At 36.8% G+C, this 23281-nt stretch overlaps 1 protein-coding gene across 1 annotated transcript in view; it reads left to right on the top strand.

Moving 5' to 3' along the window:
- The window catches only part of TSBP1 (testis expressed basic protein 1), an 88960-nt gene that overhangs the window by 32951 nt on the left and 32728 nt on the right, over positions 1-23281 (top strand). The window contains exons 16-24 of the mRNA XM_043593146.1: positions 1081-1101; positions 1618-1638; positions 5046-5066; positions 5931-5945; positions 6582-6605; positions 7064-7087; positions 7388-7414; positions 7870-7890; positions 8342-8524. Of these exons, the coding sequence (XP_043449081.1) occupies positions 1081-1101; positions 1618-1638; positions 5046-5066; positions 5931-5945; positions 6582-6605; positions 7064-7087; positions 7388-7414; positions 7870-7890; positions 8342-8524 (357 nt within the window). The remainder of the gene's footprint in view (positions 1-1080; positions 1102-1617; positions 1639-5045; positions 5067-5930; positions 5946-6581; positions 6606-7063; positions 7088-7387; positions 7415-7869; positions 7891-8341; positions 8525-23281) is intronic.

Here is a 23281-nt window from a genome sequence, read left to right as displayed (position 1 = left end):
AATATATCAAAATTAAAGGTTTAGGGGTTTATGGGTCAGAACTGAGATATTTCCCATCATGAATGCCATGAAGCTATGGAGGAGAAAGACAATGAAACACCCACTGGGAAGACGGGTGGTCTATTTAGAAAAAATATTTAATCCTGCAATAAACCATGCAGACTCACAAGATGATCCCAGTCCTCACCTGGCACCAGGCTACTCAGCAGAACTTAAGGCAGGAAGCACAGCTTGCCACCAAGGCAGCATCAGCCATCTCTCTTTTGTGGCAGTAGTCCTCGAAGCTGTCTATGCAGGGGTCTACAGAGCCACCCAGCAACTATTCTCTTTGGCTGTCCATAGCTATGTATAGGAGCTGCCCTGACTTAGAAGCCCCGGGAGCTAAAATATCCTGTAAAAACTCCACATATATAAACTGCAGGGATCCTACAAGGAACATGCCCAAATACATGGTCACTACACTCAGGGAAGCCCAAAGATATGGCCTTCTAACAGGTATTTATAGTTCTCCCAGTTCACAAGCAGTTTACCAACCAAGGATCATTCTTAAAGAAAAGGAATGTTACAAGTAAGACAGTAGGTGTAATCAGAGCTGGAAAATCAACCGAAGGCCAAATTCTCATTAAAAAGTGAAGGTGTTGTTGACCCTTTCTTTGCCCAGAGACACTCAAGCTAATCGAAGCGATAGTCAATAAGCTGAAAGCTATCCACCTTCACACCACCTACCCTAGAGCATATTAGTTGGTCAGAAATATTTTAGTACAAGTACGGTGCAGTCCACTTAAAAAGTAGTATCTTCTGTTACTGACAAGAAAGAAAAGTGTAAAGTTTCAAACTTTAATGTCTTGAACCTCTCCTAGGTTGACAAGGATTCTAGAGAGACCCTCATCTCAGGCAATATAGGCTAAATATCTCTTTTGTTGTATAGTTATCATAACCGGTTTAGTTCTCCCTAATGTTCTAATTCTGTTATCACTTCCTCTCCCTTACTCTACCTTCCAAAGCCCCATCCCTAGAATAAAATTAAAAATTTATTCTTCAAACACCCATACTAATATGTCAATTTGGATCTCTTTTTAGTGCAAACTCCAGGACCTATTGGTAAGTTGCCTATTTACATATAACAATTCATATATATCACTCAAATTAATAATAGCATAACATTTTTCTAGTAATGATTATAGTAGCTTGTCTATAATCATCAGAAGAATATTCCAAAGCAAAGGTGCAATAGAGAGAATCTGGGGGAGGATATAAGAAATGAGAAAGAAGACAAAAGAAGGATAGCCAAGAGAGTGAAAAAAAGTGACATGAGAGAAAAAAGATGGGGAAAAGCAGAAGGAAAGGAATACAATAAAGATTTTACTTCAAACACCTGTAGTAGTCAAGGGCAAGAATGAAGTGGTTCTCCTTCCAACTAAAACAGGGTTACAAGTCTCCTAGAATAAGATCTGATTTTTATGGAGAGGATATAGTCCAATAAAAATATTTAATCCTGAAGACTGAGATTTAGTAATTCTGGGACATTATTTAACTGTCCCCTTTGGAAAACATCAATAGTATGTGTGGTTATCATGTTCAACAACCACAGTAATTTATGTTTGTTTCTATTTTTAGTGCAATATACTGGGCCCAATGGTAAGTCCCTTATCTATCTTTTTCCTCTGGTGTACTCTGATCTTCTACAGTGTATAGAGGGCCTATCTCCAGTCCCAAATGTAACCATTACCATAAGGATAGTGTGTTTTTAGGCATGTTTCCATGCATCCCAGTTTCCACTTGCTGAGAATTCTCCAGGGTTATTTTTTTAAAGAAAAAAGTAAGAACATTTCCCCAGTAATGGTCAGAATGGCTTCCATAACAATACAGGATTTTCTAAAGTAAGAGAAAGAATAAGGGTAGCTTTCCATTTCTGAAGTGCTTTGTAGTTCATAAAGGGCCTATCAAACACAACAGAGATAATATAAAGAAAATGAAAAAAAGAAAGCAAATTTTAAAAACAAATGTAAAAGGCGGAAAAAACAAATTTTTTTTATATATGAAATTTATTGACAAATTGGTTTCCATACAACACCCAGTGCTCATCCCAAAAGGTGCCCTCCTCAATACCCATCACCCACTCTCCCACCCCCCATCAACCCTCAGTTTGTTCTCAGTTTTTAACAGTCTCTTATGCTTTGGCTCTCTCCCACTCTAACCTCTTTTTTTTTTTTCCTTCTCCTCCCCCATGGGTTCCTGTTAAGTTTCTCAGGATCCACATAAGAGTGAAACCATATGGTATCTGTCTTTCTCTGTATGGCTTATTTCACTTAGCATCACACTCTCCAGTTCCATCCACGTTGCTACAAAAGGCCATATTTCATTTTTTCTCATTGCCACGTAGTATTCCATTGTGTATATAAACCACAATTTCTTTATCCATTCATCAGTTGATGGGCATTTAGGCTCTTTCCATAATTTGGCTATTGTTGAGAGTGCTGCTATGAACATTGGGGTACAAGTGGCCCTATGCATCAGTACTCCTGTATCCCTTGGATAAATTCCTAGCAGTGCTACTGCTGGGTCATAGGGTAGGTCTATTTTTAATTTTCTGAGGAACCTCCACACTGCTTTCCAGAGCGGCTGCACCAATTTGCATTCCCACCAACAGTGCAAGAGGGTTCCCGTTTCTCCACATCCTCTCCAGCATCTATAGTCTCCTGATTTGTTCATTTTGGCCACTCTGACTCGCGTGAGGTGATACCTGAGTGTGGTTTTGATTTGTATTTCCCTGATAAGGAGCGACACTGAACATCTTTTCATGTGCCTGTTGGCCATCCGGATGTCTTCCTTAGAGAAGTGTCTATTCATGTTTTCTGCCCATTTCTTCACTGGGTTATTTGTTTTTCGGGTGTGGAGTTTGGTGAGCTCTTTATAGATTTTCGATACTAGCCCTTTGTCCGATATGTCATTTGCAAATATCTTTTCCCATTCCGTTGGTTGCCTTTTAGTTTTGTTGGTTGTTTCCTTTGCTGTGCAGAAGCTTTTCATCTTCATAAGGTCCCAGTAATTCACTTTTGCTTTTAATTCTCTTGCCTTTGGGGATGTGTCGAGTAAGAGATTGCTACGGCTGAGGTCAGAGAGGTCTTTTCCTGCTTTCTCCTCTAAGGTTTTGATGGTTTCCTGTCTCACATTTAGATCCTTTATCCATTTTGAATTTATTTTTGTGAATGGTGTGAGAAAGTGGTCTAGTTTCAACCTTCTGCATGTTGCTGTCCAGTTCGGACAAAACAAATTTAAATAAACTGAGGTCTGATCAGGTTTCCTCCTCGTTTCCTAGGAAAGGTGTACCAGGGAATACTACTAAGGATCCAACGTACCCTGAGTTCTCCAACTTTCTCTCTCAATGCCATTTTCCTCATGTCCTATCCTGTCCACTTGCCCCAAATACCCAACACACACACACACACACACACACACACACACACACACACAGCTTCAGGAAACAGGATATGACAGGAGGTGGGCTGCCAACTACAGGAACTGGCAGATGCGTCAGGTATTCACAAACCATAAGTGAAAGACAGTGAAAGGTAAACTCATATTGTGACTAGCTAGGGCAAAAACAGTGTCAAATTCTAAAATATCAAAACAAACTTTGGTTCACTGGGAATTCTGAGTCTGGAAATTAAGTGATAACATTCCAGAGTGTAAGCTGAACAAGAACATTATCAGAAGGCAAGTCAGATGTACTCAAACATTCCTTCAACTAGGTGAGCTCTTGTATCAGAAACTGAGCTGAGGCCTGGAGACAAAGTCATGAATAAAAAAGAGAAAGATTTGGCTGATCTCTTGCGACATGGAGTTTACAGTCCTATAAGACACTTTAAGGAAAGGAACTCAAAACATGGAGAGGGCAGGCAGTCTCCCACACAACCACACTATGACCACTAAAACTGGATGCTGCCTGCTCTAAACACTGGTTCTAAATACCTTCCTGTTATAAATGAACATAACCCATCAACTATTATCCTAAATCAGGGTTTCCTTTCTCAGTACTCTTAATTATCACCAAGACTTACAGCCTTAGAAATTCTCAAAGGGGCGCCTGGGTGGCTCAGTCAGTTAAGAGTCTGACTTGGGCTCAGGTCATGATTTCACAGTCTGTGAGTTCAAGCCCCGTGTCAGGCTCTATGCTGTCAGTTCGGAGCCTGGAGCCTGCTTCGGATTCTGTATCTCCCTTTCTCTCTGCCCTTCCCCATTCATGCTCTGTCTCTCTCTGTCTCGCAAAAAATGAATAAATGTTAAAAAAATTTTTTTTAAAGTTCTCATAATTCTTATAAGGGAGAAACCATAAGCCAGCTCACCTCAGAGGACCTCACTGAGGCTAAAGGAAGGGTTTCATCTGGCCCAAAGTCCCCAAATAACTACCATGTGCCTGAGAATCTATATGGGTACATGGATTCCCTTTCCCTTTTCTTTCCTGCATAATTCCCTCTCCCCTATGTATAAACACTTAAAACAAAGAGTAATATATAAATGAAAATTATACTTCTACATTTATTCATTCCTAGCTTTCCCTTAAATTACAGGTCATTTGGAGGAAATGAAAAATGCACTGATTATTTTTTTTAATGAACAAAAATGAGTGCTTCAGATGGGAGTAGTAAAAAAAGAAAGGAGTGGGAAGAAAACTTTTCAGATCAACTAAACAGTTAGGTAGGAAAGAGATAAATGAAAATGAAAATGACAAAAGTGCACAGAAGTACAAATTTAAGACATTATGAACCCCTAGAAAGTTCAAGCATTTACCACCCCAGAAAGGAATGGAATGGAAGGAGCAAAGCCACTCTCCTGCCCCAGACCAGCAGAAGGAAGCCTGAGGATGCAAAGCACAGAGGTGGGAGCTTAGGTCCAGACATCACAATGAGCTAACAGGCAGGTTTTACAGCTCCCTGCATCCTCTCTACAGTTACCCTTTTTAAGCCCATCATAGGAGAACTGAGTTCACTTAGTTCTACACACACTAATTTCTCTCTTTTCTTTCCCTTCCATTTTTCCACCAGTGGAAACTTCAGAAATGACCAGTAAGTTCCATACCTGCTCCTATATAATAGTTTCCTTTGGCTTCCTACAGGGTCTGCAATCCTTTACTTCTGTCTCGTAGGTAAAGACTTTCAGGTTTCTCCATCATTTGCTTATTCCACTACCTAGCTGCACCCCCACCCAAGGAATGAATGAAGGGGAATACTGGGGCGCCTGGGTGGCTCAGTCGGTTAAGCATCCGACTTCGGCTCAGGTCATGATCTCGCGGTTCATGAGTTCAAGCCCCGCGTCAGACTCCGTGCTGATGGCTCAGAGCCTGGATCCTGTTTCAGATTCTGTGTCTTCCTCTCTCTCTGACCCTCCCCCGTTCATGCTCTGTCTCTCTCTGCCTCAAAAATAAATAAACGTTAAAAAAAATTAAAAAAAAAAGAAGGGGAATACAAACCCCACTTAATAATCCAAACTACTGTGAATAATATATGTATGTATAAATAAAAAAATCGGATGAAAATATCTGAAGTTTATTATGACTTGTCAACAAAGGAGGGAGGACATTTGTACGAGTGTGTGGATATGTGAAAGTTTACACAGGATAGCAGAAATAGGGAGAAGAAAAGTAAAAACAGCAGTTTAAATTACCAGTCCCCTGTAGGATTTTAAGCAGTTACCAGTCACTGCAAAGGGGAAGAGAAAAATCATCTCCCTTTCCTGAAGCCTCTCAGACTAAGCAGGAGGCAGAATCCCACAAGGCATGATGGCAGCTGTGTTCCCCAGCACTGTGCACTGCAATACCTATAAGGGTTTGATGCTCCCTCCGTGAGCATTTCTGATATTCCCTCTCAGAAAACTAGCAGAAAACTAATTTCAGCAGCCTTTCCTCACTAACTTCTCTCTTTGTTTTTCAGCTACAGAATCCTCTTGTAAGTCTCCTTTCATGATGGAACTCAATTACCTCCAGCAGTGTCTAACAGACCTACTTGAACAAAAATGTGTCCATCCACATTGGGATCGCAATAGTTTAAAGCTCCTATTTCCTTGACCCCTATTTTTCCATTACTCAGAATTCCACTAGGTTATTAATAAGTTTCTAAAATGTTCACTGAGTCACATAACAATTAAAGAACAGAGAAAAAAGTTTCTCCATGGCTCTAAAGACTGTCAGGGACCCTCTCTATATAGAAGGAGAAAAAAATGAACAGGGAAAACAAAGATACAGATAATATTTCTGTTTACCAGCTGGGTCACCTATTCAAGCAGTTAGTAAGTTGTATATTTGTTTCTTTGCTGTGCACTTATCAAAGTCCAGTGATATATATTAAAACTTGAGTTCAAGTATAGGAACTTTAAACTCATTTTCTTAGCTTTTGCTTCTCCATTAACCAGAATTCCACCAGCTGATTTTAAGTTTTCTGGAAAGTTCAGATACGCCTGATCAGAAAACCTTTTCAAGCAGTTACATCACTAGAAAATTTACCAATTTCTACATCACTAGAAAAAAATGAATAGGACAGTAAATGAGGAGGGTGCAATAAGAAATCTTTCTGCTTATTTTTCAGTGGAATCAACTCCTCACACAAACAGTAAGTCTTGTGTTTTCATTTAATTCTGTCACAGGGTTGAATTGGTTTCTAGTGAGGTCCAAGACCTCTTTATCTGGACATGATGGTATGCGAAGGGCTTGAGGTAACTCTTGGCCCCTTGCTTCTCTCATTGTCAAAGTCCCTCTGGGTTATTAATGATGTACTAGAAAGTTCTAACACTACTGATGTATATAAATATAAAGAGGAAAGAAAAAAAGTTTTGCTTCGTTATAAAGACCATCAACGAGAGGCGACCTACAGAAAAGGAAAAAATGATGTAAGAAGAACAGTTTTTCATTTGGAAATGAAAATTTTATGATTTACATACAAAATAAAGATCAGAGGGGAACATTTCCCAGAAGTTAAAAATGACATGTTATAAGGGACTTGACAAATTGAAAAACTGAATGAGGAAAAAAAGAAAAGGAGATAACAATTTTCTCTGTTCTGTTTTCCAGAGGGAGCAGTTCCACCTGCCCTCAGTAAGTCTTTCCATGTTTCCTCCACTATGGGGTCCTATAACTTCTTTCTCTGACAATGTTGGCATTTCTAGACATGGGTACATACTTCCTAAACTACTTGCCTTCCCGTCGCCAAATCCCATGGTTATTAATGCTTTTTGGAAAGTTCAAATCCTGCGGATTTATATTAAAAGTAAATGAAAACCAAAGGGTACATTGTCCCTATTGTTATCATGACCTAGTGAACAAGAACTCTCTACACAGAGAGGAAAAAAACAGTGAGAGAGAAAAGGCTTGTAAAGATACTTCTCTGTCTTTCAGCTGGTCCACCACCTTCAGTGCACAGTGGTAAGTTCAGTCTGTTCTTTTACTGTTTTCTGTTGTTGTTGTTCTTTATGAGGCCTATGAACCTGTAATTACCCTACTCATTTCTCATCCCTGTGCAGCCACCTGAGACTCATAGTTCTCATCTTCCTTTGCTTTCTGCTTATCCTGTGAAGTAAACTTACATTTACTTAATATCAAGCATATGTTTACTTTGCATCTCCTCAGTGATAAGAACTACATAGGTGCTTTAACTACTACATAATATCCCATTCAATCCTTGGGGTAAATCAATTGATCTCTTTGTAATGGCTAAGAAACTGAAGCCACATACTTGCCTAAGAACATGCTCACTGAACAACAGTTTGAACCAAGAGCTGTGTGACTACCAAACTTCTTCACCACACAAATATGCTTCCCTAGAAAGATACTTGTTCCTTTCAAACAATTATTCACTGATATCTAATTTGTTTTTTAAGGTTTGCCCTTGGCACCAATAAGTAAGTATTATATTTGTTTCTCTACTATAGTTCTCTGTGCGGTCTTCTTCAAAGTCTAAGGAACTTTGTTCTGTTAAAGTGATTTGAGTTTCTCACTGTTCTTGCATTCTGGGTAATAAGCTATTACCCAGCTTCCCCCTATAGTATAGATAATTTAAGAAAATACTGATTAAAAGAAAAGGAGTAAAGTAGCATTGGTTGACAACAACAAAAACCTGAAAAATATTAAAAACCCTGAAAAAAAATAGCAGAGGTAGGCAAAACGTTTGAGACAGGAAGTCCAAAAGGATGTTTAAATGGAGAGAGATTTTTGAGTGTTCCCTCAAAGTTATGCTTTCTCGTATGTCTACCCAAGTCCTCCCCTCAGAGACACCAGTGGAATATATTAGATAATACTATGTTTTCTCTATTTAAGAAAAATTAATCGATTTTTTTTTTTGCTTTTTTTTAGTGATTTCACAAAGAACCTCAAGTAAGTTCTTTACTTCTCAGCCTGTCAAATATGAGACCTTTTCTGAGCACAGATATTATATTTTTAAAGTGCACCAAGGATTGAGATTCATGTTTCCATACTTTTTGCTTTCATATTACCCACAGGCCTCCCAATTAGAACTGCAAGACAATCTTTTTGATTCATAACTGTAGGAGTTCCCATTACTTCAGTTATTAACTCAACTTCCCAGGAAACCGATACCAACAGTGACTCAATATTTAAACCAGATCAAGTACTGACAACAAGGTGGTATTTAACATAGAAGTCGCCTTTAACACTATGTCCTACATTCTATAATTCAAATCTGGTCCTCATATCTATGTTACAAATGATTTTCATATAATACCAATATCCCTTGGGGTTCCTCAGACTGGAATTAAGTCACATTAATATTAAAACCCCAAGATTTAATTCCGACTAATATTCAGATGCCAACAGAGCCCAGGCAGATAATGAAAATGAATAGGTGAAGAACACCACCTGGGAATAGTGGAAAGATCATGTACAGTCTAAAGAGGATGGCTGCCGCTCAGCTCCAGACAGTTTCTCCACACAAGAACACATATCTGGAGCATTTGAAATTTTTCAATAATGTCAGGACACATTTGGAACTGTTAACATAGACATTCTACACATTCTTTCTGAGTCCTGAGCAAGGAAGATGACCAGCTAAACAGTCTCACTGACAGATGAAAATACTGAGCCCATGGAGTCAATGACGCAGACCCAAGGATGAGGTTGGAAACCTCAGATGTCCATGTTTGAGAACAGACCCTACAACTGTGAACATTTGAGTTCAGCAGAAGGGATTATTGGTTTTGCAGCCAGAAATTACAATCCAGAAGCTAAACTGAAATAATTTAGTGTCTTTTTTCAGTGGAGGCACCAGAAAGGGTAGAAGGAAAGAGTTTTAAAATCCAAAACCCAAGGGATCAGGAGAGGGAAAACAGGTAGAACAAAGGCACTAAAGGATAGTGCCTTCTTTCCGGCTGTTTTGGTCTTGGCTGCTGTGTATTTTTATTATTAAAAGTACACAGCAGAGCTTAAGCATAAAAAGAGGTCCTATGGGGTAGAATGATTTCCAAGGGGGCAGAAACTGAATAGGAAAACATTGTAAGGAGAAACTAACATTAAGTTCTTGGCATTTTGTTGAGAAAATTTAAACAGGAAAAAAAGGAAAAACACAAATGTAGGAATAAAAAAGGAACTTACCTACATACACAGTAAAATTTTTTTAATCATAAAAGAATACACTAAAAAACTCTATGGGAATACATTAAAAACAAAATTAACAATTAAAAAAATACATGAATTACCAAAACTGACTCAAAGAAATATAAAACCCCCAAATTATCCATAATTAGAAAATAAAATGAACAGTGAGTCAAAAAAACTTTCACCTAAAAAGCCCCAGACAAGATAGTTTTACAGGGAAGGACTTTCAAGGAACAAATTTTCAAGGAACAAATCATTCCTATATTTGGAACTGTTCCAAAGAATACAAAAGAAATGAAACTCACTTCAACTCATTTTATGATGTTGTTATTCCTTAATTTCAAAGCAAGGCAAAGATTGTAAGAAAAAAAATGCATAGACATATTTTACTTAGAAACACAGATACAAATTTCCTAAATAAACAGTGCAATGTTACACTGATCATAAACACAGTGATACAGAATTTATTTTTAATGCCTCATAACTATGATAGAAATTATAGAAAATTTATCAATAAATTCACTAAATTCATGGATAAAAAAGAAAAGGTATGATCATTTATAAAAATAAAGAAAAATTATTGCATAAAATTCAACACAGAATCCTAACCAGAATTCTTTTTGGAAGAAATAAAAACTTTCTTAAAAGGGAATAGATAAGAACTTCTTTAATCTAATTAAGGAGATCTATTCCTTTATCATTCTTAAGAAGTCTAAAAAACAAGGGATGCCTAGGTGGCTCAGTTGGTTAAGCATCTGACTCTTGATTTTGGCTCAGGTCATGATCTCCCGGTTTGTTGGATCAAGCCCCATGTCAGGCTCTGTGCTGTCAGCTTGTGATTCTCTCTCTCCCTATCTCTCTGCCCCATTCCTGCTCTTTCTCTCTCAAAATAAATAAATATATAACAAAAAGAATTCTAAGAAATAAAATTTTAGAAGCATTGCCACTCAAGTCAAAATCAATAACAAGATGATTACTACCAATTTATACCAGCCTGTGCAATAAAATAAAGGCAAAAGATATAAAGACACAAAGAGAAGGGAGAAATTCATCATTATTTTCAGATTATGATTATCTGCATAAAAACTACAAAAAATGAACAAACTACTAATACTTAATATGAAGTCAGCAAAGTTGCTACATAACAAAACAGCAAACAAAACTTAAAACATTGTTTATGCCAGCAATAGCAATTTAGAAAACAGAATTTAAAAACAAAATTATACCATTCACTAAAGAAGCAAAATATAAATCTCCTAAGAATAAACTTCTAAAAAATGTGTTGTCTTATAGAGAGAGCATGACAAATATTGAGAAAGCAAACTGAACCCCTTGTTTTTTAACCTAGCCAGGTCAGTCATTTTGCCTGAGCACTTGACATTACACAAGATGAAAAAATTTTATATCCTGAGATAAACTGAGAGAGAAATATGGGGAGGTAAGAAAAGTAGGGGAAGGGAAAGAAGAAGGAAGTAAGGAAGAAGGGAAAAAGGGAGGGACAGAAGAGAGGCCATCCATCCAACTGGTCTTGTCTACTCTTAAATAGCTCAGTTTAGCACAAGGACCTAAAATAAAACTTTAAGCCCATTTGCTCTATACTGCTGCCTCCCTAATGGAAATAATTTTAGTGCTGACTTTAACAATGTCAATACATATAGATGGGTAGTGACCATTGTCAATATATAATTATAATGCAGAATTCATTTATTTGCTAATGATAACAATGAGAAAGCTGATTAAAACTTTGTAGATTGTTCCCCTTATATTCCTGCTGTATCTTTTATTATGTGAGCAGTTCTTCTGAATCAAGTCTCCCTCCAAGCATTGCAACTTGAAAGAAAGAAAGAAGAGAAAGATATTTCTAGGCGTTCACTTTGCCTCTAGCTTTTGACAATACCTTTAAAAGACATAATATAAGGGGCGCCTGGGTGGCTCAGTCGGTTGAGCGGCCGACTTCGGCTCAGGTCATGATCTCACGGTCCGTGAGTTCGAGCCCCGCGTCGGGCTCTGTGCTGACTACTCAGAGCCTGGAGCCTGTTTCAGATTCTGTGTCTCCCTCTCTCTCTGACCCTCCCCCGTTCATGCTCTGCCTCTCTCTGTCTCAAAAATAAATAAACGTTAAAAAAAAAATTTTTTTTTAAAAAAAGACATAATATAAGACCTGAAAATAGATAAGCTATTTTCAAAGACAGGGAAATTCAACAACATATAAATGTTAATTCTCCCCCCAACTAATTTGTAATTCAATAAATTCAAATAAAATCACCAACAGGATTTTTTGTGGATCTTGACAAATCCATTCTATAATTCATATAAAAGAGAAAAACAATCCAAGAATAAATAACATATTTATAAACATGAAGTTCCCAAGAGGGAAGGCTCACCCTAGGTATTTCATTTGATTATCAAGTCATTTAAAACACTATAGTGATTGAATGCATCTGGTCTTAGCATAAGAAAAAACTAATCAGTGGAGGTATACTAACCAGTGGGGGTAAAGGAGAGTGACGTCAGCAAAATGGCAGCAATGAAATTTCTAGCACTTGTCTCTCCAGAAACAGCAACGTGAACAATTATCCACACATGAGAATACCTTCAAGAAGCCAAGGATTCCAGATGAGGGACTACAGCACCTGGGTAAAGTACAGAAATAAGACCCACTGAGGAAGGAAGGAGAGACAGATTCACATTATTCACATCACCCCTCTTTCATGCACAGGTGGCCCAGCAGAGAGGGAGACACCTATGGGAGGAGAGTCCTCAGGTCCTCAGCTCACTCTGGCACACACTAACGAACTCCTATGGCATCAAGCTCTTGATAAACTCCCATGAATCAGACTCCCCACACACCCCAGCACTGGTGAGCTCCTGTGGCCTGAGACTCCAGGACAGCCTTATCACTGGGCCATTTCCCTTCGACCCCAGCTGCCACACCCAGTCCCATGAAACCAGGCTCCAAGCCCATTCCTGTACTGGACCAACATCCACGGACTAAGACGCTAGGCATAACTCAATGGTTACCAATGCCTGATTGGTAGCTATGGACACAGGATCTAGATCTGCCCATGCTGACCCAGGTCACAGTCCCTTCATCACATTCAAGGACCAGGCCCAGGCTTGCTCCCACAGACCCAGGTACCAGGCTGGTCTCCATGTACCCAAAAACAGGCTTACCTATCTGCTGACCCATGCACCAGATCTGCTTTCCTGAAAACTCTAGCAGCAAGTCTGCTCATGACATCACACGCAGGCCTACCCAGAATCTCTTAATGGCCTGAATGGTGGAGTTTTGCTGCCAAATCCATTCTGTAAAGACTGGAAGTGGTGCCTACTCCCTCAAATACATAGACACCAAAACAAGGCCATAACAATCATTAATCAAGAAAACATGACTCCATCAAAGGAAACTAATAAAAGTCCAATAACTGACCCTAAAGAAATGACAATCTATGTACTATTTGACAAAACATTCAGAATAACCATCTTAAAGAAATTCAGTGGACTATAGAATAGACAACTACTGAAAATAAGAAAACAATGCATAAACAAAGTGAGAAATTCAACAAAGTAATAGAAACCATTTTTAAAAAAACAACTTGGAGCTGAAGAAAAAATTGAACTGAAGAATTCAATACAGAGGCTCCATAAGAATTCAGCCAAGTAGAAGGTAGAATAGTGAGCTAAAAGACAGGTCATTTGAAATCATCCAGTCAGAAGAGCAAAAAAAAAAAAAAAAAAAGAATGAAAACTAGTGAAGAAAGCCCACCTGAATTACTTACAGGGCACAAAAGAAACAATCTGCACATTCTTGGAGTCTCAGAAAAAGAGGGGGAAAAGAGCAGAAAGCTTATTTAGAGAAATAATGACATAAAACTTCCCAATCTGGGAAGAAATCTGGAAATCCAAATTCATGAAGCTAGTTAGTCACCTCAAAATTTCAACCCAAAACATTCTTGTCCAAGGCACATTATTTACAGATATCTAAAATCAATACTAAGAATTTTATTTAATTTTAAACTATGATGGCTTTATTTTTTTAAGTTTATTTATTTATTTTTGAGAGAGAGAGAGAGAGAGAGAGAGAGAAAGAAAGAGAGAGAAAGAGAAAGAGAGAGCAAGGGAGGGTCAGAGAGAGAGTAGAGGGAGAATCCCAAGCAGGATATGCACCACCAGCACAGAGCCCGCTGTGGGGCTCAAACCCATGAACCATGAGCCTGTACCAGTTGGATGTTCAACTGGCTGAGCCACCTAGGCACCCCAATACTAAGAATTTTAAAAGCAGTGAGAGAAAAAAATGGAATCCTCCTAAGGCTTTCAATTAATTTCTCAGCAGAAATCTCTCAGGCCAGGAAAGTAGATTGATATATTTAAAGTGCTAAAAGGAAAACACTGCAAACCAGAATACACAGCAAAGTTGCCTTTTAGGAATGAAGAAGAGAGAAAGACTCTCAAACAAACAAAAATGAAGGAGTTCATCACTACTATATCTGACTTGCAAGAAATTCTGAAAGGAATCCTTCGGGGTGAAATGAAATGCTACTTATTAGTAATACTAAAATATAAGACACTCTGATAAAGTTAAGCATGTAGCCAAATTCAGAATATTCTATTACTAATACATTGTGGTGTGTTAATCACTTAAATCTAGTATAAAGTTTTAAAGGATAAAAGTATTAAAGTAACTGTAGCTACAATAATTCGTTATGGGTATGCAATATGAAGAAGTTAATTATGATATCAAAAACATAAATGATAGGAGAAAATAAAAAGACAGAGTTTTGTACAGGATTGAAAATATCAGCTTAAAATAGAATGCTATAAAATGTTTTATGTAAGCCTCATGATAACCACAAGGCAAAACCCTACAGTATATTCATAAAAGATAAAGAGAAGGGGGATCAAATCATACCACTTGGGAAAATTTTCCATTCACAAAGAAAGACAGCAAAAGAGGAATACAGAAATAAGGGGCTTAAAAAAAACAGCCAAAAAAACCAGTAAGATGGCATTAGTAAATCCTTACCTATCAATATTTACCCTAAATATAATTAGATGAAATTCCTCAATAAAGAAGCAGAAATGATTAAGAAAATAAGACCCAAGTATATGCTACTTATAAGAAACTCACTTCACCTTTAAGGATACACTTAGGCTTACAGTGAAGGATGACAAAAGACATTACATGCATGAGGAAATCAAAAGAGAACAGAGAGGTAGCTGTACCTCTATCAGGCAAAATAGACTTTAAACAAAGACTATAACAAGAGACAAAGAAGTTCATTATATAATTATAAAGTGATCAATTCTTCAAAAGGATATAACAATTATAAATATATATGCACCAAACTTTGGAGTAGCTAAATATATTCAGCAACTATTAACAGATATTAAGCAAATACTAAGAGGGAGAAATTGACAATAATACTATAATAGTAGGGGGCTTCAACACCTCACTTTCAAAGTGGAAAGATCATACACAGACTGAAAATCAATAAGGAAACACTGGATTTGAAATAATATCTTAGACTAATGAACCCAACAAACATATACAAAACATTCCACCCAACAGCTGAATAAACATTCTTCTCAAGTGCACACATATATTCTCCAGATATATAGGTCACATCTTAGGTCACAATTTAAGGGTTAGCAAACACAGAACACTGAATCATATCAAATACCTTTTCCAGCCAAAATGCTATGAAACTAGAAATCAACACTAAGGGGAAAACAAGAAAATTCACAAATGTGTGGACATTAAACAACAGGCTGCTGAATGATCAATGGGTCACAAAAGAAATTGAAAGGCAAACCAAAAAATATCATAAGACAAAAAGTAGAAAAACAACATATCAAAATTTATGAGATGAAGCAAAAGCAGTTCTCAGGGGGAAGTTTCATAATGAAAAACACCTATGTTAAGAAAACAACCCACAAACAACCTAACTTTCCACCTCAAAGAATTACAGAAAGAACAAACTAAGCCAAATTTAGCAGAAGGGAAGAAATACTAAAGTTTAAGATCAGAAATAAATGAAATAGAGACCAGAAAAACAATAGAGAAGACCAAGGAAACTAAGAGCTATTTTTCTGAGAAAATAAACAAAATTGACAAACTATTAGCTAGAATAAGTGAAAAAGACTCAAAATCAGAGATGAAACAGGAGCCATTACAACTGAAACCACAGAAACACAAAGATCATAAAAGACTACTATGAATATTTATATGTCAACAACTGGATAACCTAGCAGAGGTGGATGTTACTAGAACCATACAACCCACCAAGACTGAAACAGGAAGTAATAACATTTGAACAGACCAATAATGTGTAAGGAAACTGAAGCAGTAATCAAAACCTCCCAACAAAGAAATGCCCAACACCTGATTGTTTCATTGGTCAACTACATCAAACACTTAAAAAGAGGTGACACTAATCTCTCTCAAATTCTTTCCCAAAAGATGAAGTGGAGGAACACTCTCAAATTTTATGAGGCCAGCATTAACCTCACAACAAAGCCAAATGAAGCCACTATAATAAAAGAAAACTACAAACCAATATCCCTGATAAAAAAAAGATGCAACAAATCTAAACAAAATACTAGGAAACTAAATTCACCATCACATTTATAAGATCATACACCATGATAAGGTAGGATTTACCCCTAGGATATAAGGATGGCTCAACACATACAAACCAATAAATGTGATACATCACATTAATAGAATGAAAGATAAAAATCATATGATCATCTCAAGAAATGCAAAATAAAAAAAAGCATTGGATGAAATTCACCATCCTTTCATAATAAAAATTCTCAGCAAATTAGATGTAGAAGAAATATACCTCAACATAATAAAGGCCATATAGGAAAAACCGCAAATAACAACATATTCCATAGTAAAAGGTTGAAAGCTTTTCCTCTAATATCAGGAATAGGGCAAGAGTGCCCACTGTCACCACTCCTATTCAGTGTAGTGCTGGAAGTCCTGGCCAGAGTGATTGGCTAAGGATAAGAAATTGAAGGCATTCAAATTGGAAAGGAAGAAGCAAAACTGTCTTGCATGTATAGGATATGATTTTATATACAGAAAACCTTAAAGACTCCACTGAAAATCTGTTAAAACTAATAAACTCAGTAAAGTTGCTGGATACAAAATAAACACACAAAATCAGTTGCATTTCTATACACTAACAATGAAACATCTGGAAAAAATGAAACAATCCCATTTACAATAGCATCAAAAACAATAAAATACTCAGGGATAAGTTTAAGCAAGAATGTCAAAGATCTGTTCTAAAAATTACAGGATGCTGATGAAAGAACTTGAAGAGGACATAAATATATGGAAAAATATCATGTGTTCACACACTAGAAGAATTAATATTGTTAAAAGTCCATACTACCCAAAGCCATTTATAGAGTCAATGCAATTCCTATCAATTTTCCAATGGCAATTTTCCCAAAAATAGAAAATACAATTCTAAAATTTGTATGGTACCACAAAAGACTGTGAATAACCAAAGCAATCCTGAGTAAGAAGAACAAAGCTGAAAGGCATCACATCTCCTGATTTGAAACACTGTTACAAAGCTATAGTAATCAAAACAGTATGTTGTGGCATAAAACACTGACCAGTGGAATAGAATTGAGAGCCCAGAAATAAACCCAGTCATATATAGCCATCTAATATTTGACAAGAGAGCCAAGAATATTCAAAAGCAAAAGGATAGTCTCTTCAATAAATGGTGCTGGGAAAACAACATATCCACATGCAAACTAGACTCCTATCTTACCCCATTTGCAAAAATAAACTCAAAATTGATAAGACCAAACACTGTAAAATTATTAGGAGAAAATCAAGGGAAAAACTCCTTAACATAGACAAAATAAAAAGGTGGAAATACACCAAACTAAAAGGCTACTGCATAGCAAAAGAAACAATCTGCAAAATGAAAAGGCAACTTATAGAATTAGAAAAAAAATACCTGCAAACCCCCTAGTTGATAACAGATTCATTTCATTCATATCTCATGTATTATATAGAACTCATCAACTCAATAGCAAAAATTCTGATTTAAAAATGAGTAGGAGAATTGAATTGAGATTTTTTCAGAGAAAACATACAATGGCTAGCAGGTACATGAAAAGATGTTCAATATCACTGAGATGCAAATCAAAAGTACAATGAGATATCACCTCACCATCTGTTATAATGGCTATTATGGTAAAGAAAAGAAACAAGTGTTAGTGAGGTTATGGAGAAAAGGGAACCTTGTCCACTGTTGGTAGTACACACTATGAGGTTCCTAGAAAATTAAGAACAGAACTACAATATGATCCAGCAATCCTATATCCAAATATATATCTGAAGGAAATAAAGTCATTATCTCAAAGATATCTGTACCCTTATGTTCACTGCATGTGGTACTGTAAGGGTCATTTACAATAGCTAAGACATGGAAACAATCTCAGTGTCCATCAACAGATGAATGGGTACATATATATACCATTTATGATACCATTATAAATTTTAGAATTGTGGTCTATGCACACACACACACACACACACACACACACACACACTGAAAAATTATTCAGCCATTAAAAAAGGATATCCTGCCTTTTGTGACATGGATGGACCTTGAGGGCATTATGCTAAGTGAGATAAGCAGACAGAAAAAGAAAAATACTATATGTTCTCATTTATATGTGGAATCCAAAAAAAGCTGAATTCAGAAGTAGAGAGTAGAATAATGGTTGCCAGAGGCTGGAGTGTGGTTGGAGAAATAGGGAGATGGTGGTCAAAGGGTACAAACTTCCAGCTGCAAGATGAATAAGTTCTGGAGATCTAATGTACAGCATGGTCACCAAAGTTAACATTACTGTACTGTATACTTGAAAATTGTTGAGATCTTAAATGTTATCACCACACACACACACACACACACACACACACAAAGGGTAATTATGTGAGGGACTAGAAGTGTTAACCTTATTGTGGTAATCTTACCACAATGTGTATGTGTATTAAGCCACCACATTGTACACCTTAAACCTACATGTTTATATGTCAATAATATCTCGGTGAAGCTGGAAAAAAAAATCAGTGAGACAAAATAAAAAACCCAGAGACAGATCCTTATTGTATGAGAAAGTTGAGCTCATAACAGATGAAGAATTCAATAATCAGTCTCAGGTCAAAAGACGTTCTACCTCATACTTTCCTAAAGTAAATCCAGCTGAATTAAATACCTAAATATCTATTACCATGTAAGAAAACACAATAGAATTGATATATGACTCAGGTAGGAAGGAGGCTTCCTTCTAAAATACCCAGAAAAAAAGGTAAAATAAGTGTTGACTAACAAAAACTCAAAACTTCTTATGGACCAAACACAGTACAAACAAAATTAAAAGACAAGAGGGAGTTGGTTGAGAGAAAATTTTTGCAGTGTGCATAGTTATCAATGTTATACAGCATTAAGAATATAAATAAAATCCCACAATCGGTAAGAAAAATAAATTACATGACTTAAGGACAAGAATAAACAGTTCACAAAATAGGGAAATTGAATGCCTAATAAACATAAATTGCCAAATTTCATTAATGATCAAAAATACAACATGAAAATGAGATATTGCTTTTCTCAAAATATACTGGCCAAAATTTTAAAGCTTGACAAGATCAAATATTTATTGAGATATGTGGTTAAGTGTCAACTCTCTCTGAACAGCAATTTGTCAATATCTAAATTAAATCTAAAGCATACTCTGAATTCTACTTCTGGGTATAAACACTAAAGTCATACTTATGTACATAAAATGTCACGTACAAAGATGTTTGTTGTGACTTTTTAATAATCAAAAGTCAAAAATAAATTAACATATGTATGCTGATAGGATAATACACAGCAGCTTAAAATGAACTAACTACGTATCTATGTGTATATAAGCAACATCTCAAATCATAGTGTTGAATGAAACAAACCAGATGCAAAATGACATCTCTTGATACAAAATGATACTAAAAGATGACACGCAAATTAAAGCAAAAATATTCAAACCCACCATATTCCTTAAGTATCCACATATATATGAAAGTACCTTTAAAAATAATTGGATATACATTGAACTCATAATTGAGGGAAGAAAATGAACCTGGGGTTGGTGATTCAAAGGAATTTTATCCATCCCTGTATTATTTTCTTTCTTAGAAGAAAAGTTGGGAACAAATATGACAAATGTTACATGATAGGTAGTATGATTATTGATTCCTGAGGTATTATTATTTTTTACAATATCTCAAAGAGAAGGCAGGCCATCATGAAAAAGCCACTGATTTTCAGAGTGCCTCAGGGTGCTGGGTCCAAGAAAAATAAAATTTTCATACTCTGCACTGATACTTATAACCTGAGCTCCAAAACAGCACAGATTGAGTTCAGTCTCATAACACTACTTCAGTGAAATTGCTGCTTACTCAACTGTAAACAAGAATACACACACACACACACACACACACACACACACACATTCTTACACACTCAAGGAACAGTTTTCACCATTAGCACAATCCAAGTTCATACACAGAAAACAATAATCTAGAAGCGCCTGGGTGGCTCAATCGGTTAAGCGTCCTACTTCAGCTTAGGTAATGATCTCATGGCTTGTGGATTCGAGCCCCGCATCAGGCTCTGTGCTGACAGCTCAGAGCCTGGAGCCTGCTTCAGATTCTGTGTATCCCTCTCTCTCTGTCCCTCTCCTGCTCATGCTCTCTCTCAAAAATAAACAAACATTAAAAAAATTTAAAAAAAGAAAGAAAGAAAACAATAATCTTCTTTGTGGGTTTTCCATTCTTACACGTAGTTTGATTACTTGGAGTCATAGTGTATCAGATATCTCCTTTTCAAATCTCACTTTGTCATGTGATCTCTGCTTTGTTTTTTTTCATACGTGACCCTTTTAATGATTTCCTAGAAAAAAAGAACAAGCTGCCCCAAACGTGTATTATTTCAACTCTTGCTAGATTTAAAACAAAAAACAAAAAAACAAAAACATAACTTTGAACTTATTGTTCCTGGTCTGATTAAGTTTTCAAAATCTTACAGCTAAAAACCTTCCAGGGCTTAGGCACAAAACGTCATATGATCACCCCTCTCCCAGCAGTCTCTTCTGCTCACCCTCATACATCTTATAGCAGAGATCACTGTGTGCCTTCAAATACCCCATACCTGTTTCACCTGCAAGGCACAGAACCTTCTTAATGGGTGCTTGAAGAGAACAGAGGGAAAGGGGGAGCAACATGATGCTGGCTACAGTAGGGAGAATTTCTTCCTTGATTCAGCACAGATTTGTTAAGTGTCTGCTCTCTCAGAGACCATGCTGAGTGTGGGGTTTGAAGAAGAGAAGATAGAACCTGCTCTCATAGAAGGGAGTGACAGTATGGGCAAACCAAGTAAGGAACAATGGCGAGGACTGCAGAGATGGAGAATGTGGGTAGAGATTAGAAAAGAAAAATGACAGAGGAAGAGAAAGAAAGTAACTCAATTAAAATAGTTTGGGATACGACACATTTCCTGATTTCACACAATCAGAGACCTAGAGGGGAAAGGGAAAAGTGAGCTTCGTCACTGGCTCTGTATCCTTCCTTCCAGAACATTCCCAAGGCAAATGCCCCTTGTCACTACTGTTCAGTGTGTGATGCTTCTACTGGAATGACATCAGTGAAAATGTGTTTCTGTTTCATCAGACAACCACACTAATTTGTTTGTTTGTCTTTTTTTTATTAAAGCAAGACCTGAGAAATCTAAGAGTAAGTCCCATGTTTCTCTCAATTATATTATTATCATTGGTGTTTTATGGTATGTAGAGGCCCTTTTGTCTCCTGTTTTTAGTGTGAATCTACCAATATTTAAGATTTATATTCCTGCCTCTGGTTTTATTAATATTTCCAGCATTCTTTGTCTTCTAGCTTGTTTTCTTATTCCTATTTCCAGTAACTTGTTCCATTTTCAACTATCCATGTCCATTTGGAGGCTATAATTAAAATTGGTACTTAATATGGTGATAGTATAATAATAAATAATACTTATTCAGTAATTACAGTGTGTCAGGGACTTTATTCAGGGCCTTATATGTGCGTATACATTATATCAGATAAGTATTGTTATTCCTATTACAAAGAGAAGAAAATAGTGAAACTAAGTAACTTGCCCATGATCCCACAATTAATGAGCAGCAGAGGCTGGGAATCTAATCTGGACTCTAAAAGTCTGGCAGTGCCTCCATCTCAGTGAGAAATATGGTCACCCAGCCCTAAGATACTTATGCTTACGGGGAAAAGAGAAACCTTTCTAAAATGAACATAATGAACAGTAATTAGCCAACAAGAATCACAGTAATGATCATGATAAACCAACACAATCATCCCAAAGAAATGATGGGAAGAGAGGAATAATAATAAGAAAACAAAGTGTAAGTGAGAAAAATCTTACCCGTCAATGGGTTTTTCAAAATACTTATTTAGGGGCGCCTGGGTGGCTCAGTCAGTTAAGAGTCCAACTTCGGCTCAGGTCATGATCTCGCAGTCCGTGGGTTCAAGCCCTGCATCAGGCTCTGTGCTGACCGCTCAGAGCCTGGAGCCTGTTTCAGATTCTGTGTCTCCCTCTCTCTCTCTGACCCTCCCCCGTTCATGCTCTGTCTCTCTCTGTCTCAAAAATAAATAAACGTTAAAAAAAATATTTATTTTTTGAGGAGGGGAGGTTCAGAGAGAGAAAGAGAGAGAGAATCACAAGCAGGTTCCACACTGTCAGTGCAGAGCCTGAGGCGGGGGCTTGAACTCACAAACCATGAGATCAAGACCTGAGCTGAAAATCAGAGTCGGATGCTAAATTGACAGAGCCACATGGGCACCTGCCCCATCAGTCAATGTTTTTTTGAGAGTTTGAATTAGCAGACAGAAACTAAAAGGAAGAAATAGCATCTCCCAATGATTCCATTCTTAACCTTTCTTTCCAAAAAGGCACTCAAATTAAGAAAGACTGGGGCAGAGTGATCTGAAAGATACTTATTCTTGCATCATAGTGAATTGATTCTAAATACAGATTTGGTAGTTTCTCAAAGTCCTATTTCTAAAACTTCCAGCATAAAGTTTAAGAAGTAACTCCATTGTTCATCCAGAAACCTTTCACTCATTTATTTATTTGATTTTTTTTTCCACAGAAAGAGAAGAATACCCAAGTAAGTTCTATATCTATTCATCAATTCTAGGGTTGGTTCCCATACCTGTTATGTCCTTTTCTGGACATGAAAGACCCTGACATTCAAAATTTTGAAGTTTGTCTCTCCTGTTTTTGTATTCAAAAACTTCCTCTAAAGTAAATGATGAATACTTTAGAAAGAAAAAAACCCATAGATGGCAGATCAAATAATGAAATGGCTAACGCTGACCTGGAATTAGAAACAATACTTCTGGACATTTTTTGTAAATTGTCACCTATAGAAAAATATGCTAGTTGTTACTACTTTCACTACTAGAGTCTTTAAATGCTTTTGGTAGAAAATTTAATGACAGAAATAAAACTGAGTTGGCAAAGTTAAATTGAGATCTTACTCATTCAAATATATATATATTTATTGAGGGCCTACCCTGTGCCAGGCACTGGGAATACAGCAGGGAGAAGA

The sequence above is a fragment of the Prionailurus bengalensis genome, chromosome B2 (genome assembly GCF_016509475.1).
Source record: "Prionailurus bengalensis isolate Pbe53 chromosome B2, Fcat_Pben_1.1_paternal_pri, whole genome shotgun sequence".
Lineage (NCBI taxonomy): Eukaryota > Metazoa > Chordata > Mammalia > Carnivora > Felidae > Prionailurus > Prionailurus bengalensis.
The sequence above is the reverse complement of the archived record's forward strand: the minus strand, read 5'-3'. Positions and strand labels throughout refer to the sequence as shown.